Raw genomic sequence first — 25,046 nt, forward strand, 5'->3', positions numbered from 1 at the left:
TTTTTTTGGCGAAGAAGTTCTCACAGTAAAGAGGTTAAACTCTTTGCATCGACAAAGAATATTTTTCATTTAACCTACCGTAAATCCGCCGTCTGTGCTACTAAACCATATTTCTTGACCTTTTCCAACGAAGTGATTCTTCTTCTGAATCTGGAAGAGGAAAATGTTACCATTTATAAAATTACAAAATGTAATGACTTCATAGATATTTGTACTAGAGATGAGTTCGGGCTCATTTTTGAGAGCCCGGGCCCGCCCGAGCCCGAGTGATATTGTCTCGGACAAAAATCCGAGCCCGCCCGAGCCCGAAGGAAACTTTCTTGTATCAAAAACCGAGCCTTCTACAGTCTGACATGATCTCTCTGCGAGTGAAAAATGTTACGTCAAATGTTCTTCATTAAAAGAGAGAAGTTTCTAAATTTTCTTAAAATGTTCCTCTTCAAATGTATTACTGCATGACATATTGCAAAAGTAATCGCAAAAAAACCCTATAAATAAGCGTTAATGTATTTATTTATTTATTATTATTTTTTTTTCTTTTTTGAGGGGGAGGGTAAATTTGACATTGATTGAACTGATTTAAATGTTCCTTTCATTTTCACACAGTAGGAAAATGTTTATTTGCTTTGAATTTGTATGGAGATTGGCGATTGAATATCTGTGCTTGAGCCCGAGCCCGCTCGAGCCCGAAACCTATTTTCGGTTCTAGAGTCCGAGCCCGCTTCGGGCCCGGGGCTCGGGCTGAGCCCGTCTCACCTCTAATTTGTACATATTTGACGGTGGGATTTATATTGTGTACGTTTTCAAAACTTATAGGTAATTTTCTCCTTTTTGATAAAATTTAATTCCTTGCCCTCTTATCCTACAAGAAAGTTTTTCCTTTGACTATTTAATGCTATCCATTAATATTAAAGAAATGAAAAGGTAGATGAAATGTCATTCTATTCTTTTCCAAACAAACATTTCTCAACTTCATAACATACATAATGAAAGTGCAATAGAAATACATTCATTTATATTATAACATGGTGAGAGGGTCTACTATGTAGCGTAGATCGAGCTTAGCTGCCCCCTCCCCCCCCCAAAAAAAAAAATTAACTATCACATCTAGAGGTTTAAATTCATTCTTCCTAAGATAAATCAATTTTTTAACTTATTAGTAAAAAAAAACCCTTACACACACAAAGCATATTTAAATAAAATCACTTTTCTTTACTATGAGAGTAATATTTTAGTCGGCGGTCAGTGCAAAAGATATACATGGTTTGGAATTCATAGGTGCATTATGTCGTAATTTTCCCGTTAATTCTTCCTTAACAGATGATAGAATCAGTATTTAACAATTAAAAAAGTATATATCTGCACCGAAAAAGGCATTCCAATCTTGAAAGCTAATTGGGAATTTATAGATTTCTTTTTCAGCTTATAAGAAATGAAAAATGAAAGAAACCGGATAGTACTTTTTTCGAAAAATCGTAATATTAATGGAAAAGTTGCGCAGTACCAAAATGTTATCTCGAAATCTTTCGAACAAAACAGCAACTGCTTCGAAATTTGCAAAGAAATAGTTTCTAAACACTTCAATAGAACTTATTTGCTATAAATCTATGATTTGCTTAAATACGCGACATTTTATAGTCTACAAAACACTACGCTTTTCCGAGAGAATTATTGGGTATTTTAACTCTTTTCCAAAGGGAGAAAACATAAATAAATTTATTAAAACTCAACATGAGGCGATAGGTCTGTTTAAGAACATAGCTCTTACGTTACGACTATTTGACAACGTTTCTAATTAATATCGCTCATTATTATAGCATTTGAGTGAAATTTTATAGAGTTTAGTACTTAACTGGCTTGAAATAAGAAAAAAAGATATTTACGTCCGAATTTGAAGCAAATCAGTTCATAAAATTTCTGTACTTAAAAGCAGCTTAGTTTTAATGGATCCTACAGTTGACTTAAAAAGAATCTTAGAAGAACTTTGTCATAAAAAATTACATGAAGAAGGAAAGGGCGCACTTTTTACTCTCCAGTAACCCCTCCAAAAAAAAAAAAAGAATCCGTATCCCCCCTCCCCCCAGGACTTACCTGTTTTGGTTTGGCTGAAACGCAAGTGGCTCTTTTTTCCATGTCGCAATATACTTGAATGGCGTCTTTTGGATCCCCTTGATTTGGATCAACCCAATAAAGACCTACAGACATGATGAAATATAATCAAATCTTGGTTGAAATTAATGAAATAAATTATTATTAAGTTGTTTTAAATAATGTACTCATGTCAAAGAAAAAAGTAAGAAATTTTCTCTTAAACAATCTTTGGCCGCATTGTTTGGATACTTAACTAATTGTTAAGATTCATCAAAATGTTGCAGAAAATGAGTTGTGTGCCAAAATCTTTATTCCTATTGTAGGAAGGATCATAGCCTGAGTGAGTTTGTGAAAAGAGGGAGGCAGGGAGAAAAGTGATGTGTGACACTTTCCTTATGACAAAAGGGGAGGGGGAAAAGTGTGACATAATTAATTTTCGTAGAGATAAAAAAGAAACCCACAACAATATGTGAATGCAGTATATAATGAGAAGGGAAGGAAAGGGATTAAGATGAAGTAAGATACTTAGCGACAAAAGAGGGAAAGGGGCCCAGTATGCTGAAAAAAGTGACATCTTTTATGGACAGCCCCTAACTGATATTGGAAGCAGTATTACTACCACAATTTTATGAAATGTGTACTAGTTCTTAAACATTTCTAATGATCACACACAAGAGCAGTATGCATCACAACTAATCATGCACATTCTTGAAATAAATACGACTTGTCGTACATATAGCATAAGTCCAGATGCATAGAACCTGAGGACGCTGCAACGGGCTCACTTAAGCGGTCATGACTTCTGCGGTTTGCGGGGAACCACATCTTAACAACCTTTTATAATGAAACTTTATCATAAATTACTAATTTAAGTAATGAAAATTTTACAACATAGCACAGTGCAATACATTTACTCAGCATCGTTGTAAAAATATGACTTCAAAGTGGTGAAGTAATTTCATGAAACAAGATTGATTTCATTTAAAAATCGCTCGTTTAGTGAGACCATTGCACTAAAGGATATTTTCAGACTATAACATTGCTGTTTTGTGATCTTCTTGTCTTGCAATAATTAGTAAAGTTCAAATATTTCACTGAGTCTATGCGTTTTTAATGTTTATTTATTAATCTATAAATAAATATACTTACATTTAACTAAATGAATATTTTTGATTAAGCCCGAAAGTAATATAAATATCTGTTTTATATGTAATATGAGACAGAGCAGCATACATATTTCTTTTATGTGTAACAGATCATATACCTCCAGTAATATAACCTCCAGTAATATAACCTCGATTATCCCGTAGTTTTGGGACTGACCGCTTTCAAAAAAAAAAAAAAAAAATCGGGTAATCAAGACAATATAAATTTTTCAGTTTGAGTGTAATTATGCATGCTAGTTTAAAAACACACTATAAGCAGTAAAACGATAGCAAAATTTAACATGAACAAATTAGTTCACATGTATGCAGATTAAAACACATTTGTTTTTAAATTCACTTTACATGCAAGTAGTAATTTCGTATGCAAATATATATATATATATATATATATATATATATATATATATATATATATATATATATATATATATATATATATATATATATATATATATATATATATATATAACAGAGATAAACAGGATAATCCAAGTTTGACTTCTTTTGCTTTTTTAACGCACTCCTTTTGTTATAAGTTTTAAAAGTATTTAAAAATGTGTCACCACATGCAATAAACAGTTGAAATGCATGGTAGGGTCAAAGTGACGTGTATTATGAGTAATATATATATATATATATATATATATATATTTTTTTTTATATATATATATATACATACATATATATTTATATATATATATATATATACATACATACATATATATATATATATATATATACATACATATATATATATATATATATATATATATATATATATATATATATATATATACATACATATATATATATATATATATATATATATATATATATATATATATATATATATTTTAATTTCAATTGCATGTGCAAAAAATATTCTTATTTCATTTTCCAATATTTTCTAACTTTTCAAGAGGAACAGTGGTTCTGTAAAAGATATTTAAATCGTAGGTAGTACTTCTTATTACTGATGAAATGGGTGTCATTTATTTCATGTAATATGATTTACACTGGTTTTACTGAACTGTAATGCAAGCAGATCTTCCTTCTAAAATCCAATGGGAGTTGATGTTGTTTTAATTCATTTATTAAAAACTTCAATGAAATTTCCAAACCAAATTCATAATAGTTTCGACCCTTAAATCTTTAATAAGTGTAAAAGCTTCGTGACTTTTCAATATAAGGTGAGTCTCTCAATTGTTTTTATAATCGGTATTTGATACTATGAAAACACCATTTGACCTAATATCGGTACTGTATTAAAATATCATTTTATCAAAGAATTTGATTTTAATCTTAATAAAACCTTAATTATAATTTTTTTCCATTTTTGAAAATTCATAAATAACTGTGTCGTTTCATTAAAAGAGCATCTTCAGTTATTTATCAGTTATACTAGATTCATCAACAAAAATAACAGCACTTTATTTGCATAACGCACCATTTACTACAGATGGATGAAAATCAATATCATATTAATACTGAAATTGTACTGTAGGATTGTTATTTAGATAAAGTACATACAGAAAATCATTGGAATGCAATCTTCAGAAAGTCGGCTTTATTTAAGAAAAGTTAACAGTCTGTTTTGGGAAAATTGCTGTAGCGAGTCTAGTGCATTTGACATTGTGGATTATGATTTGAGGTAATTTTTATGCTCTGTTGATCGTAGTGTTACGATAGAAACAGTGTACCTAAGAGATATGCGAGACTGTTTAAATAAGTTCTTGCTACATTCGATTTTTCATGTGTTTATTGGAAGATTTATTTTGTAGTGGACCACTGTTTCAAAGTATTTCTAAGGACCGTTCCACAAAAACGTATAAAATTTTAATTTAAATTCTAAAAACTTCCAATAAAAATAGGCCACAAACACTTACTGAAACAGTCGAGCGTATCTCTCAGATACTAATAGCAAATATGTAGACTGCTAGTGACACTAGAAGTAGATCGAGAAAAGAATGACGAATAGCTAAAATCAGATGTTTGTAGAGAACTATTTGAACGTAAAACTTTTAAGCGGAATCACTTCTTAAGTCCTGGTTTCCTTAAACGAATCGCCAATCTTCGACGTCGTTCCTCGCCGTGACGCTGAAATCAAAGTCAAGTGAATTCCGGCGTGGTCATTCACGACGTCAATTTAGCTCGGGCGCGCATGCGCAGAAGAATCAAGTTCTTGCCTCGGCGAGGAGCGACGTCGACGCGGAGGAAACCAAGGCTTTAGTATATTTCTCAGATGCGAGTGCACGCTGAAAGGTTATTAAGTTGGATTATCCCTTATCAAAACGTGATATTATGTTAAAGAAAAGTACCAACCGCTGTCCAACTCAGGATGAGAGACTGCTAGGTCACGGCAGGTAGTTGCTGGTGTCTGCTTCTCTCCTGTCGGTTTCCTGAATTTTTCATACTCTTGCATTAGTTTATCGTAAAATTCAAATACTAGTCTTTTCTTTTCTTCGATCGGAGTATCATCAGAGAAGAGTTTATCTGGTTCATCCCCAAGTAGTGGATCAGGCCCCTAAAAAGTTATTAATTGTACATTATGAATCTATTCAATATTTAGGTTTCACATGCTTGCCAAGATTATATTTTCTGATTTAAAGGAGCATAAAATATTGAAATAATGGTCAGATACTTAGTTGTAAGAAATGTTCCTTATGTTGTATAACTTGCATACTTGAAAAACTATAATCAAGCTGTGTATAAACTAATTTTGAGAAATTAGTTTATACAGTGCTGTCAGGTTGTTAAAGATGAGTTTAAATTATATTAGTGAAATAAATGTCTGCAAAATATTACTACGTTACATAATTTCATGTTGTAGTAAGTTTCTGACCAAGGAGAGGCTGTGTGTTGAAAATTAATTAATCAATTTGAGGGTATTTTTTTAATTTGAAAATATCACGTAAAAAAGAACTCATGAAGATTGGTACACATGGGTCAGTTAAGTTACAAAACTTATTCAGATCAGAAATCCCATTGATGCAATGAAAGCAATGAATTTGAGGATTGAACCGTCATTTATAACTCGTGAAATAAGTTTAACAAAGCATCTCTCACTTGCCATTCCCACACAAGTAATAAAGCAAGAAAGATCACCAACTAGGTTAATTGATAGTTTTGAAAACTGGCGGAAGTGCAGTAAAGTAAGGCGTCGTAGATTTTCCCTCAAAGCGTAGCGATAAAATCATAACAAATGTTTCTTATTAATAGTTTTAGGTTTTCTGAGTTTCTTTTGATACAAGCTTTCCGTTTTCAGAAATTCTGAGCACATTTTTGAATCCTAAAGAACGACATCTTCATTATTTTTATTTATTTATTTTGCAATTTATAATTTAATACTGATTTTTACATTATGCCGGTGAATATATTTCTTCTTTCATTTAAGGTCTTTGTAGTAGTTCCTTAGCTCTTCTCAATGACACGTGAACCAACATCTAAGCTGACCACATTTTTCACACTACAATAACTTCAGAGGCGTCCTTGACACGAGGCGATTTGGTTGAAACAACTTTCAAACGGGTAGTTATTAGGATGCAACCTGGTAGAAAAGTGAAGGAATCGCCCTGCATCCTTCACACGGCTGTCAACTCACCAGGCACATGTGTCGCAATCATTCTCATCCCGATGAGTTGAATCGAGTTTTTAGTTGATTCAACTCATTGGAACATTGCCAGCGTTCGCTCTATTCACGAGTAAAGTATTTGATTTAACTCGGTTTAGTTTTAACAGCGTTGTGGAACAACTATTCGAATTGGCTTTTTAGAAGAAAAGTTGATTCAGCTAAGTTACCCTCGTGTGAACACAACGGAAAACGCCAGTCAACTAGTTAACAGGCAACTTTTTCAAAAAGTTAATTCAACTAAACACCTCGTCTGTCGGTCGCCTAAATCAAAACACTTGTGCATATGCGTCTACACCACTCTGATGCTCTAAGAGACAAAACAAATACGATAGGACAATATGTATAGACAGGCTCTATCTGTTTAGATTTCAACCGTTATTAACGCGCTATTAGTCTTGTTAATAGCACTTAAAATCTCACGGTGATTTACTGCACAAAAAGTTTGATCGACTATCACTGCACGTAAAGAGTGGACGAACGTTTTTCCGTGTAAACGATTGAATCGACATTTTCACGTCATAAGAGTCAAATCTACGCATGCAAACAAAGTGGAATGGCTTGCAGTGTTCAGAAGACGAAAAATTTTTCCCCTCCTAATATTAAACTTACCAGTCCCAGGAAGTTATGAAAAGATTATGTTACTTGTACTTATCTAATAATTTAACAATTGTACAGTAATGCTACGCATAGTTTCTACAAGCTATCGACACGTACTGGGTTGAAACGTATTGATTAAAAACTTCAACACCTCAAAGTGTTTTAATTGATTATTAAAATTTATGGTGATTGATTTAAACGTTTATATATATATATATATATATATATATATATATATATATATTATCTATGTACAGTGTAGAATTCGTTCGATACCGAAACTGTTAAATTGCGTACTAACGGAAGATTGTATTCTATTTACTTTTACTTGTCCTTGGTTAAACAAAGCAGCAAGAGCAGCTGCTTCATATCCAAACGGCTCTCCTGGAGGCCCAGGTTGACCAGGAGGACCTGGTGGCCCTACAGGTCCCGCTTTGCCAGAATCACCAGAAAGACCTCTTGGCCCTGGTGGTCCACTTAAACCGGGATTTCCAGGACCTCCATCCCTGCCTTGAGGACCTTTGGGTCCTGGTGGACCCTAGAGAAAGAAAAAATACGGTATTAATGATTTATTAACCTTATTTTATAACTATTGAAGCAACACAAATGCGAGTAAATGTTTGGAATAAGTATTTAAAATTACCATACATTTTTGCATTATTTCGGTATTGTGTCGCATTTATTCAATAAAACTAAGCAAAAGTGAGTATATAAAGTAAAATTCTGCTGTTTTAAAATGGACTACCAGTGAAGTTAATTTGTATTTGACGAAAGGGTTTAACTATACGGAGAATTTAGGAAGAGCACATTTGAGTACACAATTTATAAAAGCATAAAGAAGCTTGCTATCATTATTCTTAAAGAGAAATTTATTTCTTTGAAATAAATTTGGAATAAATGTTTTTTTTTTTTTGGTGTTTCTAATACGTAAAAACTATTAATATTAGATCGTATTACGATTAGTAGAAACCACAGTTTTGAGGAATCCGATCACGTTCGAAGCACTTTAATAGAAAATCTATGTATAGAAAGATTTAATTACACTTTCAGATGTAGTTTTAGCAAAACACAATAATTAACTGCATTTAAAAAATAGTTTCATAAGATAGTGTTAAAATATAAATTATTTGTCTAATTTTCTTGAAATATTTTCAAAAACTTAAAAAATGCTGAAAACTATTTTAAAAATCTTTTTACAAATAATTACCCTCCAAAATAGCTTGTTGACTCTTGTGTTTAGAGCATATAACAATCATTTTAAGAATGTATTGAAAAAATAAAATAATAATAATATAGAGCTCTTTCGAAGGTTTTTTTTTTTTTTTTTTTTTTGAAATATTTTCTACATTCACATTTTAACAACAGGCCATAAATAAAATGTTGCATAAAAATAATTGCATGATATATATTACATTATTTTGGTACTTTCCTATTTAACAGCGTAGAGACTAAGTTCGCAAGTTTTATAAAAATCGGAATTATTTGAGTTAACCTTTTTTTAAAGGGAGATAGTTCGACATAAAAACTCATTTCCAGATAAATTAATTTTAAGTTTAAACTTTTAAATTTTTGCCATAGATTATGCTGATGCAAACGTCAATATATCTGCTTTTAATGAAAGTAGAGACAAAAGTTGACTAGTTTTGTAAAGCAAAGGAAAAGATAAATTCACTAACTTTTTTTTTTTTTTTTTAATGTGGTATTTTGTCAAAATCAGCAATTTTAACGCGATTTAAATGCCATATTCAAAAATTCAGTTAAATATTTGTCAGTCATTTAAGTGCACTTTTAAGTCAAGAAAAAACTTGCCTCCATTCCTGGAGGCCCAGGAGGTCCATCCATTCCTTTTTCTCCAGGTGAGCCCTGAAATGAAATGATTACTTTGTATACCTTTTTACGTAAACATGAACAGTATCATAAATAGTGTACGTACGAGTACATACTATTTAAAATAAAGAGTATGAGATCCAAATAAACTGCATATTGAACACATAATGCACAACACAACAGAAAGGTCTTTTTTTTAACGGAACACATATGAGTAGCATGTTGCATTAAAAAAAAAAAAAAAAAAAAAAAAAAAAAAAAAAAAACAAGGAATATCTTAATTTAAGTGTTGTACTAATTGTTAAAATGTTATTTTATTGAGGTTTTTTATCTTTTCCAAAATGTCCCAAATACCACATGTGTTTTATAAAAGTCCGGGTTTTCTCCTTTGCTGGCACTTTTTTTTTTAAATAATATTTATTTAGTTTTCTTCAAGATATTGATGCAGAAAATAAAAATTCTGTGAAATAACTCTTGCAATTTTCAAGTTTACGATTTGTTTTACACTCTAAAATTATTTGCATATTTCTTAGGATAGCTCTTATTTCAATGAATTTACTTCAGCGTGTCATTTAATGCTGCATAAAGACACTAACACTGACCTTTCAACCAACGCAGTTGATGCCTTACTTTTAAAACAAGGATTTATTTTCTTTTTTAGTGTGTTTTAAAATTCACAAATGTTTTTTTTTTTAATATTTTTTTACTTTTTTTACAAATATATTCATATGCTACGTGGAGTTCATTTTATGTGGTATCAATATGAGGAGTAAGTTATGTTATAACGATAATGGTTAAAATTATCAGTGTATTTCGCAAGAATAAATTAACCTTAAAACTTTGCAATACTTCCTCAGAATATATTAACTGTTAATGATTTCAACTACTTAGTCGAACTTTTACCATGCAATGAAAACGAATGTCAATTAACTCCCAGTGTAACTCAACAGCGGATCATAAAGCTAAACATGTTAAACGGCTTTTTTTTTTTTTTTTTTCATAAAAATGCTAACCTTGACCATTTTTTTTTAATTCAGAGTATCCACATTGACGTCGGTTAGCATATTCCTATTTTATCACTGATGATTAGCTAATTAGCCACGGCAATTTATTTTGCTGTATATGGAAGAAAAAATGGTTTAGATAATGCTAAAGGTCGTGTGAGGGTATTTGTACACTGTATTTTAGAATTCCATCAAAAAACGGAAAATGTACTGGCAGCAGAGTTGCCGACAATTTTCCGTTTTTTACAGAAGTGGTGTTTTCCGTTTTTATCACGGACGCTTTCCGTTTTTTCATACTGACATTTTCCGTTTTTATCACGAACACTTTCCGTTTTAAAACTGCTATTTTCTGTTCTCAATCGGAATATTTTCCGTTTCATGAACTGATGTTTTCAGTTTTTAATATAGATATTTTCCATTTCATGAACTGATGTTTTCAGTTTATAATATAAATATTTGCCGTTTTATACGTATATTTTCAGCTTAAAAAACTATTATTTTGAAATTATAGCTGGGCAATTAAAGCATAATGAATTAACATTTGCAGATTTTAAATACCCATACATTTTTTCTTTTTTTGAAAAACAGCAAAAAAAAAAAAAAAGAAAAAAGAAAAAAGAAAAGAAAAGAAGTTTTATTAGAGCATTTACACGAATTTCTTCATTAACTTCCAAAAATTTGTGAAACTTCCTAAAAGTGAGGAAACACATTTTTACTATGCAGAAACTATCTTTCTCTTTTGAAGCTATGGAGGGAAGATATAACAGCCATCTGGGAATGTATTTGCTTTGCATTTTATTATATTGAAATCTTTTATCAACAAACAATTGCAAAACATATGAAATAAACGCAAATCATACCAACTGTTTTTTTTTCTTTTTTAAATCAGTCTTCACAAAAATACCCTCCTCCCCCCCCCCCCCCCGACAAAAAAAAACAGTTCCTGTAGTTAACTGTGCGATGTTTTATTTATCAATAACTCATAAAATTTAACTTCATCAAAATTATTGAAACTTATCGATTGTGCATAGTTAACATTGTTTTCAATAAGACAAAACATTTATTACAAGTACAAAATCATTTATTGATTTTGTGCTACACAATTTTTAACATTATTTGCTTGCACCAATGTCAAATTAATAGTTTGCTTTGCTGTCATCATCAATACCATTCTCTACCAATTTCTGCACTCATATATAGAGATGAAATCACAGGTACAACTGGGCCATCTTTCGACGATTCCAATTTTTCACAATTAATGTCACAAACCTAAATTACAAGAATAAGAGTATCAATGCATTATATCAAAAATATTTAACACATGGACTTTTCATTGAGTAAATTACCAAGTGTCATGTCATAAACATGCAGATGAAAACATCACAATTACTTACGGTAGGATATTTGACTACAATTTTTCTTGACAACGAGGTAATATGCTGACGGTAAGCTAAAAAAGTAGTCAACAGCACTGTGTCGAAATTTGGAGAGAAATTAGACATCTTACTTTAGAAACAGTTAATTTGTAAAAACCCGTGCATATATATATATATATATATATATATATATATATATATATATATATATATATATATATATATATATATATAAATATATATATATATATATATATATATATATATATATATATATATATATATATATATTTTTTTTTTTTTTTTTTTTTTTTTTTTCAATAATTTTTTTAATTAATACTTTCAATTTTACAAGTGGCAGTGTGGAGTAGTAGATATGTTAGAATTGAACGTGCCAGCCAATAGCTCAAAAACAATTCTCGATCTCTTCTAATTCTCGGCTAGCTATAGTTGGGACGAACCTAACCTGGCAGTCAAGTAATACTGAGCTTCGGATGTGCTTAGCTTTCACAATGCTTCCAAATTAGGTTTGCCCCAACTATAGTAAGTGTAACATTTTATTTGCTAACTCAATTTTTGTACCGAACCTCATTACTTGACTCTCAAGAAACAAAACAAAACTTATCCATGAAAAAATAATATTTTAGCAGGTTATAAGAATTGTTTCGAGCATATTAATCAATAACTTCAAAAGAACTGTCATGAAAGGAATCATGAATTTGTGAATCACAATAAATATAATGGAGTTGTACCTGGATGTTTTTTACTATACTCTCTCCCCCCCCCCACAAAAAAATTCACTATTTTTTTATGTTTATAATTTGTCTTTGTACTGTGCTTTCAATCTCCTTTTGCATTTATGTGGAAGGATGCAATAATGCACAATTCCACAAAATCGTATAAAATAGCAGCTGGTGCGGAAATAATTTTAACTACGAGAAGACAACTTTTTCAATGTATATGTTATAATTGAACTCAGATCAACGAGAGGCAAGGTTAGCCCTTCTTAGTTTGATCACCTTAACCCCTCCCCACATAAAACTGTAAAAATTATATTATTCCGTTTCTGACTGATCAGATTGGCATGGCCTCTCATCGGTGCACTGATAAATTGAGTCAAATTTTAACTCGCATATTATACACCTGAAAAACTTTTCATGGGAACTTTTCTTTTTCATAAAAAAATTATTTTTAAAACAGTAAAATATTGTTAGGCTTTATTTTTCAGGGCCAGTCGGTTTTTGAAACTTAAATTATATCCTTCCGCAAGCGGAAAGACTTCTGTTTAACATCACTCTTTAAATTATCATTGAATTCAGTTTACAGACATTCTGCATTTTAGAACAAATTGTGAAGTGTGTTGGGTTAGGATAGGCTGCCTGCTTTATTAGTTTTATTTGCTAAAGCAGCTAAATCGTTAAAACTAGATGACACTGCAATAATTAAAAATTACTTTTGTTAGACTTAAAGCAGAAAATTTTCATGTTTGTAAATTTTTTTGTTATAATTCATAGTCATCTAGTAGCTGATAAGCAGTCAGCCATTTGTGCTGAGTAGGGCAATGTGGGGCAAAGTGGAATAGTTAAGATGACTGAGCTTTTTCAAAATGAAAGAATTAGAAATTTATTTTGAAAATTATAGTACATAAAGAAAGAACATTCTATTTTATAATGAAACTAACATTGAAACTGTATTTTTTAATTTTGGCAGTAAATTTGCAATTTCAAAAAGAAGTGGAAATTTTCAACTTTTTTTTTTTTCATGGAGCAAAATGAAAAATGAAATATTTTTTATTCAATTATAGAACATATTTTTGATCAATTGAATCTGTAAATAAAAGGTTTAATGAGTAAATGAAAAGATACTGAAACAATAAACTGAACCGCCCAGCCCTAATGCATATGTAACACAACATGTTTTATACTTACAATTTGCAGCGAACTTCCCTTTTCTGTTCAAGGAGTTCTGTTCACTCAGTTGCACATTTGAATCCGCGTTCCATCAATAATTCTCCGGCTCACTTTGAAAGGTTCCAGCGCTGAGAGGGTGAAAAGTGGACAGCATCTGGAATGTTAAATAAAGTGCTTAGAATAATATGAATCAAAGTTCTCAAAATTAATGCTTTTTTTAATGATTGATACATTTCTTTTATATTCATTTCCTTAAAAAATTATGTATTATATTCATTAATATGGCTAACATTTAAAAGTTTTAAAGAGATGGGGAGGGGGGAGAGAATTCATATTTAAAATTGTTTTCTTGAAAACCCAAAAACTAGATGCTTCAACTTGTTAATTGAAATCCAATCAGTTGCAAGAAGCAAGTTTATACAGACATAGTTGTTATTCATAGAAATTAAAATAAATTAATAATAAAATAAAACAGTAGTATTTTAAGTAATAAGCAATATCTTTACATTAAGCTTACATGTAGGCAGAAAATATTCTTCATTAACAATAGAACAATCAAGACTCAATGGTGTCCCATCTAACAATTACTTAGTTATTCGAAACAATTTTGTAAAATATCCTCTTAGCAAACAAAAGTTTTTAATATTATTAGAAGTTTTTTAATTTTAAAATCTTGTCACGATGTTTTAAAGTTTAAACAAAGGTCTGCGGGAAATTGAATGTTCAAACTAGATAAAAACTTTATTTTAAGCAGCAATCATCGTTACAGAATTCAAAAAGTATTTATTTGTAGTAAAAATGTAAACACTCACCAGCAATCAATCCCAGATGAGAAGATACCAAAAATTCCTCTTCGGCGAGAGCGATTTCTGACCGCTACGGCATCCGCCATTGCTGCAAGATTAACAAACCGTATCCTACGAACAAACGCTCGAAACGTTACAGTTAATGCCGTATTTGATCGAAACTATTTGATGTTGATGGAGAAGAGGAAAACGTTCGAAAAATGTTCAGTATTTCAGTCATGGAGTTTATCAGTATACATTTCCATGCACGAAATAAACAACGTGCTTCGCCGCCATCACTCATTTGTTGCATCAGTACTAAAAAAAATCTTCTACGCTGGAGATATTCCGTTTTTTCACGGATAAAGGCTCCCTCTAACGATCGCATACGGACATGTTCTGTTAGTGCGCTAAAGTAAAAGAAAATTTCCAGTAATTTCATGAAAAGTTCCATTTTCAATCCAGAACGGAACTTTTCAATTTATAAGGGGAAATTGTACAGTAAATTTACGGAAAAGCATTAGTAAAATAAATGAAGCAATTTTACAGTGTATACTACAGGCCCGTCGTTTCCGATTTATCCAGGGTAGAGGCAAAGTATAAATTCAATGCTAATTATACCAAAAAAAAAGGCCACCCACATTTTGTCTAAGAAGGAGGGAAATGTCAACTCCCCACCTGAGTCCCCCCTATACTTTAGATCACATGCCATGATGGTGGAGACAAAGAGAAACGTTCATACGAGAGAGGATGAAGTAGAACTTTTGACTCTCAAAGATTATGTTTAAAAAAGCCTGCCAGAAATTTGCTCCAGAATTTATCCAAAGTGTCGAAGAATGATATGGTATCCAATATAAGTTGTTTGTTAACTTACTGGTGCGCCTGGAATTCCTTGCAAACCAATTAGACCACGATGACCTTTCATTCCTTTTTCACCGAGATCGCCTCGTTCACCTTTCATTCCTGGACTACCGACTGCTCCAGGAGGTCCCCTAACGCCTTGAGGACCAGGAACTCCGCGAGGTCCTGTTTCGCCTCGTTCTCCTCTTTCGCCAGTTGGTCCGGCTGGACCTAAAGGTCCTGGAGGCCCCTGGTGGACAATTATAAAGTATGTTAATAAATTCGTTCAAAATCCATGAAATGGTTTAGGGAGTACCAGTTTTCTACTTTTTTGAAGAAAAAAGTCTACTTTATAGGCATTAGAAGCAAACCAATGGCACCTTAAACATGTGTACCAATCGTTATTATTTTCTTTAGTTTTATACTTTTTGTAAAATAGAAAGCATAAAAATGACTTATGGTACCGAAATGACATGTCAACTATTTTTTATTAAATCAGGTTTTCAACGGAACTTGTTCCTTACTTCTTACTGTTGAGATCCAGACAAAACGGCGTATGCAAATATTGCTCAGAAACTAATGAATAACAAATGTTTCTTCCATTTATCTGGTTTACAATTTAAAAAGAATAATTAGTTTGTTTTATTATCAGATACGGATAAGTTTAAATACACATTCTAGGAAAATAAAATACATGCTAGATAATTTTCAGAACTTGATGCGTTTCAGAGCCGTTTCTTTTCATCGTATGTTAATGACTTTCCCGAAATCATTTAAATCAGCTTTCACACAAAGAAATACCACAGAATTTTAACATTTCATAGTTATTTAAAAATATATTTTAAATCTTTAATCGTATAAAAGTTTCGAAACATATTTATTGTTATCTTTCTGCCATTAGTTGTTTTAGTACTAATTTAAAACGAGATTCACGTGATTCACATAGAAAAAATGGAGGAAAAATAATTTCGATAATTGGCGATTTATCTTTTTTTTTTTTTACCATTAAAATAGAAAATCAATAATTTGAAAAGAGAGAAAATGAATTTTTTTTTTCTTTTTTTTTCAAGCATGACTAGTAACTTCAGTTAATTTTCTTAATATGAATTAGGAAAACTTTTGATTAAGCATGAAAAAGTGTGCTTCTACTCTTATATATTTGAGATATAGGAATTTTATATTTTGTGTTTATTTTTATACTTGGATTCCTTGGATTCCTGGAGGTCCTGGGAGACCATGTGGTCCTGGTGGTCCTTTATCACCAGTCCTTCCAGCAATCCCTGGTTGTCCTTCTTTGCCAGGATGTCCCTAAAATATAAAAAAAAGTAGTAAAAGCAATTATAAATGTATTTCGTAATAAAAAGGAAAAAATTAAGGAGTTCAGCTTGTTAGATTTTTTTATGTAAGTAACATTCATATAGCTAGCTAAATTAATTAATTGTACCACGTGTGTTACAACACAGGTGGTACAATTTAATGGTAACAAACACGTGGTACAATTACACAACACACACGTTATATAGTGCGTGTTTGTGGTAACATACACATGGTAGTACTTTGATAGATAGCATTGATGCATAAATACTAGAATATATGCTAGGAATTCGAATAGTGCCCAACTTGTCCATATAGTTAATAGTCATTTTTATAAACTTTTTCAAGAGTCGTTCTTAAACACATCTGCGTACCTTATTTGTGTTGATTTTTCCACACCGATGGTTATATATTAAGAAAATCTCAATTACTTTAGCAGAATATATATACTAAAATTAAAAACAAAATAAACACAAAATTTCGTTAGTAATGGAAAACAATATTTTTTACCCGCTTTTGTTTTTTAAAACTTTCATGGTGAATAATCGGGAAGAATAAGATTAAGTGTATAGATTATACATGCAGTTTTTACTGTGATATGCCTGCATAGAAATTACTACGGAAATAAAGTAAGTCAATTTTCCATGATTTTAGAGGTTGCTTTATTTATTTATTTATTTATTTATTAGGTATATTTTTTATTGCTTAAAGTCTTGACACAGAATTTCATGTAGTGCGAATTACACTTAATATTCTTCCGAATAGAATAAATGCACAATATACATTTTCAGAGGTTTCTACGCATTATTTGAAACTTAAAACTAAAATTCCGTAGCTTTTCCTTTTTACTTTAACATGAAAACCTAAACAAAGAAAATTCACAAAATAAATTCTTATCAGCATAATTTTATTGTCATGTAACGTGCTTACTTTGCACAGTATAGAACGAAAACATGCATGCATTTAATAGTTTACTCGCAACATAATTATACGTCTGCATCACACTATTCAAAATTGAATATTTAGTACAACAAGAATGAAAAGCACAACAAATAAATAAATAAATAAATAAAACAAATTTTAATAAAAAATAATCTTTCATCTAAACTTACTGGAGGGCCAGATTCACCCGGGGATCCAGGAGGTCCCGGAGGTCCTTGCATACCCTGCGGTCCTGGAGGACCATCTGCACCACTCTTGCCCTCCATACCACGTTCACCCTGTAACAACAAATAAAAAACAAAAACTCAGTGTCATTTGATACTTGTTTCTTTAATTTAATTAAAGCTTAATTTCAATGCTTCGGACATCAAACTCTTTTTGATTAAAATTCAGAAGCTTTATTTTTAGTAGAGAATATATTTTAAATGCGTTCTGATGTCGTGTGGTGGTCTGTTGCGATTACGGAAATCCTGATAAGATTGTTATGAGAGTACATACATAACTAAAGAGTGTCAACATTAGTGCCAGTATTTAGATAGTGCACTCATATCTTCCACAATTGTATCCGATTCTCACCACTAATAAAGCTGCTTGTGCTGTTTCACTTCATTGCACCAATACTTCTTATAATTATATGTTGCTTTATGTTCCACTGTAAATTATTATTAGTTTGCTGTGGACATGAGTTTGTTATGTTTTTAGTGTCTTATACGAGAATATCACCTTGCGTTGAATGAATATATGAGGGTTTCAGAAATATATCCTGCTGTAGCTAGATATAAATACAGTTGAGTCCCGAAAACTCTGCCTAATATGGACAGTTTAGAGAATTAGTTTAGTTTTTAAAAATGCTGAGTTATCGGGAGTACGCAAGCAATAAGTGTTCCACTTGGGGATTCTCTTTCAGCCAGAATGTGGCCGAGTTTTCTAGATTTGGCCCGGCTATCGAGGGCCAAATTTAGCAATATTAGTTACTTGTATAAGGCAATTAATCACTAATACAGTTTTTAGAATGATTCTAGAAATTTTCCACTGTAATTTTTGTAGCTGACGTACATGTGTTGTGATGCAGAACCATTATCACTATACGGTAGACAAGGCGTGATATGTTTTGGAAGTAATTTGTGCACAATATAAAAAATCCTTGGCAAACGACAAATGATCATAGTTTTGAAATTATTTATTTGATCATCGGAAATTTCCTTACCGCTGAGCCACGAGGTCCAGTTGGACCTGGTCTGCCTTGTATGCCAGGTATTCCTGGTAAACCACGGTCACCAGCTGGACCGGCAGGTCCTGGTGGTCCTGGTAAGCCCTAAAAAGAGAACGAAGAGTTTAAACGTGACACTCATCCTGAAGGAAATAATATAATTTATGAATTGTAAATTGTTCTAATTTTCGACGAAGGAGATTTTAAACACTGCGCATCTTTTTAATTAACTAAGAGAATGATTCAGTTTCACAATATTAAATGTCAATAAATGTGTTACTAAACAACAACAACAAAAAAAAAAGAATTAAGGATATATAAAAACAGAATAAAAAACTGTCGTGCAGATAATTGTGATTAACTATAAACAAAATTTATTTTTAAGACATTTGATTTAAATGAATTTTAGCAATGAATAATTTAAAACAAATGTGTCGATGTTTTATACAGGGGTGATTGTGGTCCAGTATTTTACCGAATTTCCGGTATTTTCGGACGTAATTCCGGTATTTTCATGTCTGAAAATACCGGAATTATGTTCTTTTTTTCGCTATGCTTTTGTCTCCCTACCTCCGCAATTTATTTTAAATGATATAATACTCATCAAATATACCTGCAAGAGCCTTAAGATGGACAACTATTCCTTAAGACGGACAAATGTCAAGATAATTTGTATAACACCAGCTCAAAAGTAACTTTGTAATCCATTAAAAATTTAATTAATTGTGCACACAATATTTCGACTCAGAACTATTTAAAACTATGGCAAAGGTGCACTTAAGTAATAGGGGCCAAAGATTACCCCCCCCCCCCCGTTCTCGCTTTGAAAATTTCAGGTATTTTTTGATGAACTCACAATCACCCCTGTTTATAACGCATTTTTAACCTTAAATTCAAAATAATGACCAATAAATTCAAAATAAAACGGAACGAGAACTGTCGTGCAAATGATTTTGATTAACTATGTATTATCAAAATTTAGTTTTAGATATTGGATTAAAGTTAATTTTAGCAATGAATAATCTAGAAAAAATATGTTAATGTTTTATAACGCATATAAAACTTTTTTAGTCTAAAATTCAAAATAGTGACCAATTCAAGAACTTATTACTATTAAATTATATAAACAATTAAATTATGTTTAATGGAAGGAACAAAGAATTGTTAACCAACATTTAAATTAGTTTTTGTATACTTTTAAAATCGAAAACACTAAAAGTTGTTATTGTAAATTAAGAGAGGACCAGCCCCTCAAGGTGAAAGATTATTTTTATGGCAGTATAAAAAGTTGTATTAGCAAAATTATTTGAAATATTTCCAAAAACACTTGTTTCACTTACCTTTTAGATTTGTTTCATTAATTCAACACAATCTTCTCCAATTATTTTCGTGCACATGTTTAAATATAATAGCTTCGATAGAAATATCCAAATTTTGCTTACCTTAGAAAATTTCATGAAAAATATCGTCTTCATTGTTGATTTACAGCCTATGGCATCAATACTTTTGTAAAGTTGAAAAACTTACTTCTTTGATTTTAATGGAGCAACATTAAATAATCTCGAAGCGCACAGTACTTACTGGAGCTCCCTCAGATCCTGCTTCGCCTTTTGGTCCTGGAAAACCAGGTTGTCCCGGATTTCCGGCTGGTCCTGGAGCACCAGTTTTGCCGCTGTCCCCTGGAGCACCCTTTAAAATTAAGAAAAAGCATAAATTTAGCGACTTGTAATAAATGATGAGAATCAATGGCAAAAATAATTCAATCTGGTTAGTATCATTTTAAAAAACGGTGTTAATATATGAAATTTATAAGTATTGCAGTACCGGTATTCTAAGCTATTTAAAATACTGCTTACAGTTTACCATTAATAGTAAATAAAATCATACTTACCTTTATTCCTGCTATTCCTGGTGGTCCCGAAGGTCCTGGATTTCCTGGCGATCCCTAAAATTTCGCAATATTTCGTCATTATTATTTTGAAATTTTAGTGAAGACATTATGTACTTCAATATGTGCGTATAGTTCTAACGTATTTACAGATTTTGGCACACGATTATTTAAAAATAAGATAAAATATCTTTAACACAAAAAAACATAATAAAATTAAAATTTAAAAATTAAAGAAAGAATCAAATAAATAAAATCGGCACTGAAAAAAAAAGTTTAATTTTATTTTCAGTTCAGTTATTTTCAGTGAAATGAAAGAAACCAATCTTATACTTTCATTCGTTGACTCATTTACTTTTTCATTGTAATTTTCGCAATGCAGGTTTTCAGTTATTATTTTTGTAAAACGTAATTCTTCACTGAAAGAGTGCTTTGTGATTTTCAAAGTTCACAGAATTACATCTTACAAAATTTGAATGACATTCGAAAAAATACATTGATATGTGTTGGAAAATGATTTTATATTCATTGTAAAATAGTTATATTCTTCAGTCTTAGCAACAACATGGACCGCCTTTTCGGTAACTAAAGCTTCAGGTCATTTATTAATGGCATTCGAAACCCTGAACGGATCTATGTAAAGTTACCTTCAGTAACCTCTCAGGAAGAAATGTGTGTTTTTAGAAGAATACAAGTTCAGATGTATTATAACTTTAGTAATTTGATCTGTTTTGGGTTGAGTTAATTCTGTTTTACTAAACTGTGAGTGAAAGGTGAATAATATGAATACTTAAGTAAAGCAAAATTGCAAGTGTTAGAACAAATATCGTTTCCATTTACCGGATGACCAGGTTCTCCTGGACGGCCTGGGGGCCCTGGAAACCCAGCATCACCCTAAAACAGAAAAACTAAAGTAAATATGAAGCTACACACATATATAAATTAAAACATGAAAGTTCTAAAGGTAAAGGATCAAATACCGATTCTTCAACTTTATTATTTTCTATTACCTTTATATGTGTGTAAATGAATTATTTTTACTGAAACTTAGTAGAAATAGGTTTAATTATTAATTATCCCTTGATGAAATACAATAATCTTCTCAATACATTTGTGACTTGAAATGACAACAAAAGCGATGAAATTCTCATGTTTTGTTCTTACGCAAAAGTATTACATGCGCATCACATGCACTGAAAGAGTGCGAACTTTATTACGTATGCAAAGAACTTGAACGACGAGATTTTCATTGCACATGTCTTTTAGCTTAGATTTTACTCTCCACATTCCTATTTGCAGCATTGTCGCTGCAAAATTTAAGATCGTTGAAAAAACTGATTGATTTTAATCGTTTATTGAAATAAAAAAACAAATATTCACCTTCTTTCCTTCTTCACCTCTAGGTCCTTTTGTTCCTCGAAGTCCAATCGGTCCCTAAAATATTTTTCAAATATTATAGCTCAAATCGTTAAAATTTTAGCAATTGGATGTTTTATGAGTACATTGATTTTCTACACAATAAGATATATTTTTCAATTTGAAGTTGTTATTTAGCATTCAAAATTATTACTGTAGTTATTTGTTTTGCAAAACCGTCACAAATAGTACATGTTAAATTGAAATATTTTTAAATGTTTGCCATTTTTACGTTTTTAGCACCTTTCTATTTTGACGCTTTTAGCGTAAAAATAGAAAGATAACATTTTCTCTTCAGAGTACCTTTTTCTGTAAGTCAAACTTTGATTTATAATTTATCGGCATAAGATAATTACAAAACTACTCGTTTAACTTAAGATCAAAAGTGTTTAAGGCCCCATCTAAAGAGATTATTCCCATGTATTCCGTGAAAATAAGAATAATAATTTTATCTTCCTATCTTAGGCATATAACTTAAAGTTATGTGACGTTTTACGTCACCTGTGATGCGTTATTTTACAGCCATGCAAATGTTGATTTTGATGATGAGCAGTTTTATTTGGTACCAAAGCTAAATCAATTTCTTTAATCAACGTCAGCAGCTGTTTCTTTAACAGTATCTAAGAACATATTATGCTTTATAACATAAAAAAAGAGTTCTTTCACGGGCTTTCCATCAGGTTTGACTAGGGAACAAAGCAAACTAGACAGTGGACATGTGACGTACCTAGCATGGGTAACAAACGGGGCGGTAGTTTATGGTGTCACTCCCCATATGAACGCAAAAAAAAAAAAAAAAAAAAAAAAAAACTGTTCTATGTAATTACGACAACATAAAATTCATACAATTTTCAGAAACAACTACATTTGTGTTATAATGAAGTTTTAAGTTGGCTAACGGATAATACATTTAACAAAATGAGAAAACACAAGGATTTATTATTATTATTTTTTTTTGTGGTGATATGTGATGTACTTCTTTTTAGCTCTTACTAGAAAAACTAAATTCAAAATCTATTGAGATTTCATTATTTTTATTTTTTAGAAACTTTTTTCACCCCCCCCCCCCCAGGATGTCAGACGGTGCAAATGTTGCTCCCTTCTTCCGTGGTGATGCTTCTCTGTTTGATAGATTCAATATAATTTAAAATGTTAGGAAAATAACATTTTAAATTATATTGAATAAATTTAATTTCAGAACTGAGGTACCAGTATTTTTCCTAATCTCCAAAATCCAATTTGGTATTAGCTCGCTTTCAGAGGGTGTCCCCCAGGGCAAGACCCCCCCCCCCCCTTCCCCTCGTGGTGGTGCAACTGGCTTGATAAAAAAAAAATGTATATTTGAAATATTATTAGAAATTTTTCTGAATTGAAATACTTATATTTATCAAAAACTTATAATTCCACTTTGGGTGTCACCCTCCAGACGGGTAACCCCCCCCCCCCCCTTCGTTGCAACGCCACTGCTGTGGACCTACTATATTAATTACAAAATTCACTGAAGAAAAGACCGGAAGTAAAGAAACAATTTTCTAGAAGGTTCGCCACTATTTCACGTTTCTTGACTTTCTATGGAATTTAAATAAAGTTCGACAATAGTGTGTGTCTGCACCATTTTGTTCTTATCCAAGCCAAATACGAGATTGCGGTCGCCAAATGGGACATTTCATTGTTTGCATCTTGTCTATCTTTCCCGTGAACTCAGTATAGTGGATAGAGCCGTCTTTCATCATTTTTCTGGCGTTGTATTAGTGTATTATTTCAAATTATATGTTAAAAAAAACCTTGGGTACTCATATGCATAGATACATGTTTTTATATCTACGCAAACGCAAATGTTTTAAAAGTGAATTATGATAACGTAATAGCACAACTAGTAAAATCGGACTCATATGTTAAAATCGCTTGACGGTTACTGAAAACTGAAAAGCCATCAACAAGCTGCAGCAACTGATGAATGTCAGTCCGCGGCGACGCAATGACATCTTGTAAATCTCACAAAGTAACCAGTCATAAATTAACTGTAGCAGTGACGTCGTAGTGAAATCATTTGAGACATGTCGGAAATGTGTCTTCGCGTAACTTCTGAGAGACGTCACAATTATGTCACTTTTTGACTGTGACCACTATGATTTACAATGACGCTTCTGTTACTTTGTCGTGACGTGTTTTGTTACTACCATAAAAAGGACCATTTATCCGATACGTTATTCATTTTTAATTGTTTCCCTTCTCCCGCTCTCCACCAAATAAAAACATCTCTATAATCAACAGTAATTTCATTAAAAAATATCAATGGAAAATGTATATTTATTACATACCGTTGGACCAGTTTCTCCTGGAGATCCCGGGTTACCAACGTTGCCTTGTTCTCCCTAAAGTTGCATAAAATATAAATAAATCATAAAATAATAGAAGAGAATAATAAAAACAAGCAAAGTATTACCAGTTCTCTAGATAATGCTTTTATAAAATGTGCATTTTGCAAGGGTTTTTTTTTTTCAATCCCGATAACAAAAGGTAAAGAATAGTCAAAAATCGAAACGGTTACCGTGGATATATTACCCAGTGCATTATTAAATATTGAAAAAAAAAACACTATACCAAAAATGAGTATTGATCCATTCTTAGGTCTAAAACTCGTTTAAAAACGAATGATTGCTTGAAAATATATGGTATTGTAAAAAAGAACTGTAATAGCAGTTGAAGTCATATCGTCTGCATTTATGGTGGCTAGTAAGCTACTTTCAAAATATATTGCTGTTTCCAAATTCCTTTGCAGATGAAGTGTTATGAGTAGAAGGTATGAAGATAATAGTAGGAGTTACTTGTATAAAACTACTTAATTGCTTTTTTTTTTAATTTTACTGGTAGTAATGTAAGTAATACTATAGGTTAAGTTCCAACACTTAAGTTTAGTTGTAGGTTCAATGACATAGGCGTTTGGTGCTTTTGGTTGAAGTCAACTAATCGCACTTTTTCTCCCCTTGTGTAAATAAATAAAAAAATATCGTTTTCTGCTTCATTTTGCAGAGAATAAGCCTAGCAT

The 25,046-nt window shown here is 31.4% G+C and overlaps 1 protein-coding gene across 1 annotated transcript in view; it reads right to left on the bottom strand.

The window, feature by feature from the left end:
* Positions 1-25,046, bottom strand: part of LOC129231807 (collagen alpha-1(I) chain-like) — a 139,719-nt gene that overhangs the window by 8,815 nt on the left and 105,858 nt on the right. Inside the window, exons 33-46 of the mRNA XM_054866183.1 lie at positions 24,319-24,372; positions 21,962-22,015; positions 21,422-21,475; positions 20,585-20,638; positions 20,275-20,382; positions 18,691-18,798; positions 17,654-17,761; positions 16,428-16,535; positions 15,262-15,477; positions 9,295-9,348; positions 7,808-8,023; positions 5,580-5,781; positions 2,092-2,195; positions 79-150 (exon numbers count right to left, since the gene is read on the bottom strand). Of these exons, the coding sequence (XP_054722158.1) occupies positions 79-150; positions 2,092-2,195; positions 5,580-5,781; positions 7,808-8,023; positions 9,295-9,348; positions 15,262-15,477; positions 16,428-16,535; positions 17,654-17,761; positions 18,691-18,798; positions 20,275-20,382; positions 20,585-20,638; positions 21,422-21,475; positions 21,962-22,015; positions 24,319-24,372 (1,512 nt within the window). The remainder of the gene's footprint in view (positions 1-78; positions 151-2,091; positions 2,196-5,579; positions 5,782-7,807; positions 8,024-9,294; positions 9,349-15,261; positions 15,478-16,427; positions 16,536-17,653; positions 17,762-18,690; positions 18,799-20,274; positions 20,383-20,584; positions 20,639-21,421; positions 21,476-21,961; positions 22,016-24,318; positions 24,373-25,046) is intronic.

The sequence above is a fragment of the Uloborus diversus genome, chromosome 10, assembly GCF_026930045.1.
Source record: "Uloborus diversus isolate 005 chromosome 10, Udiv.v.3.1, whole genome shotgun sequence".
NCBI classification, from domain to species: Eukaryota; Metazoa; Arthropoda; class Arachnida; order Araneae; family Uloboridae; genus Uloborus; species Uloborus diversus.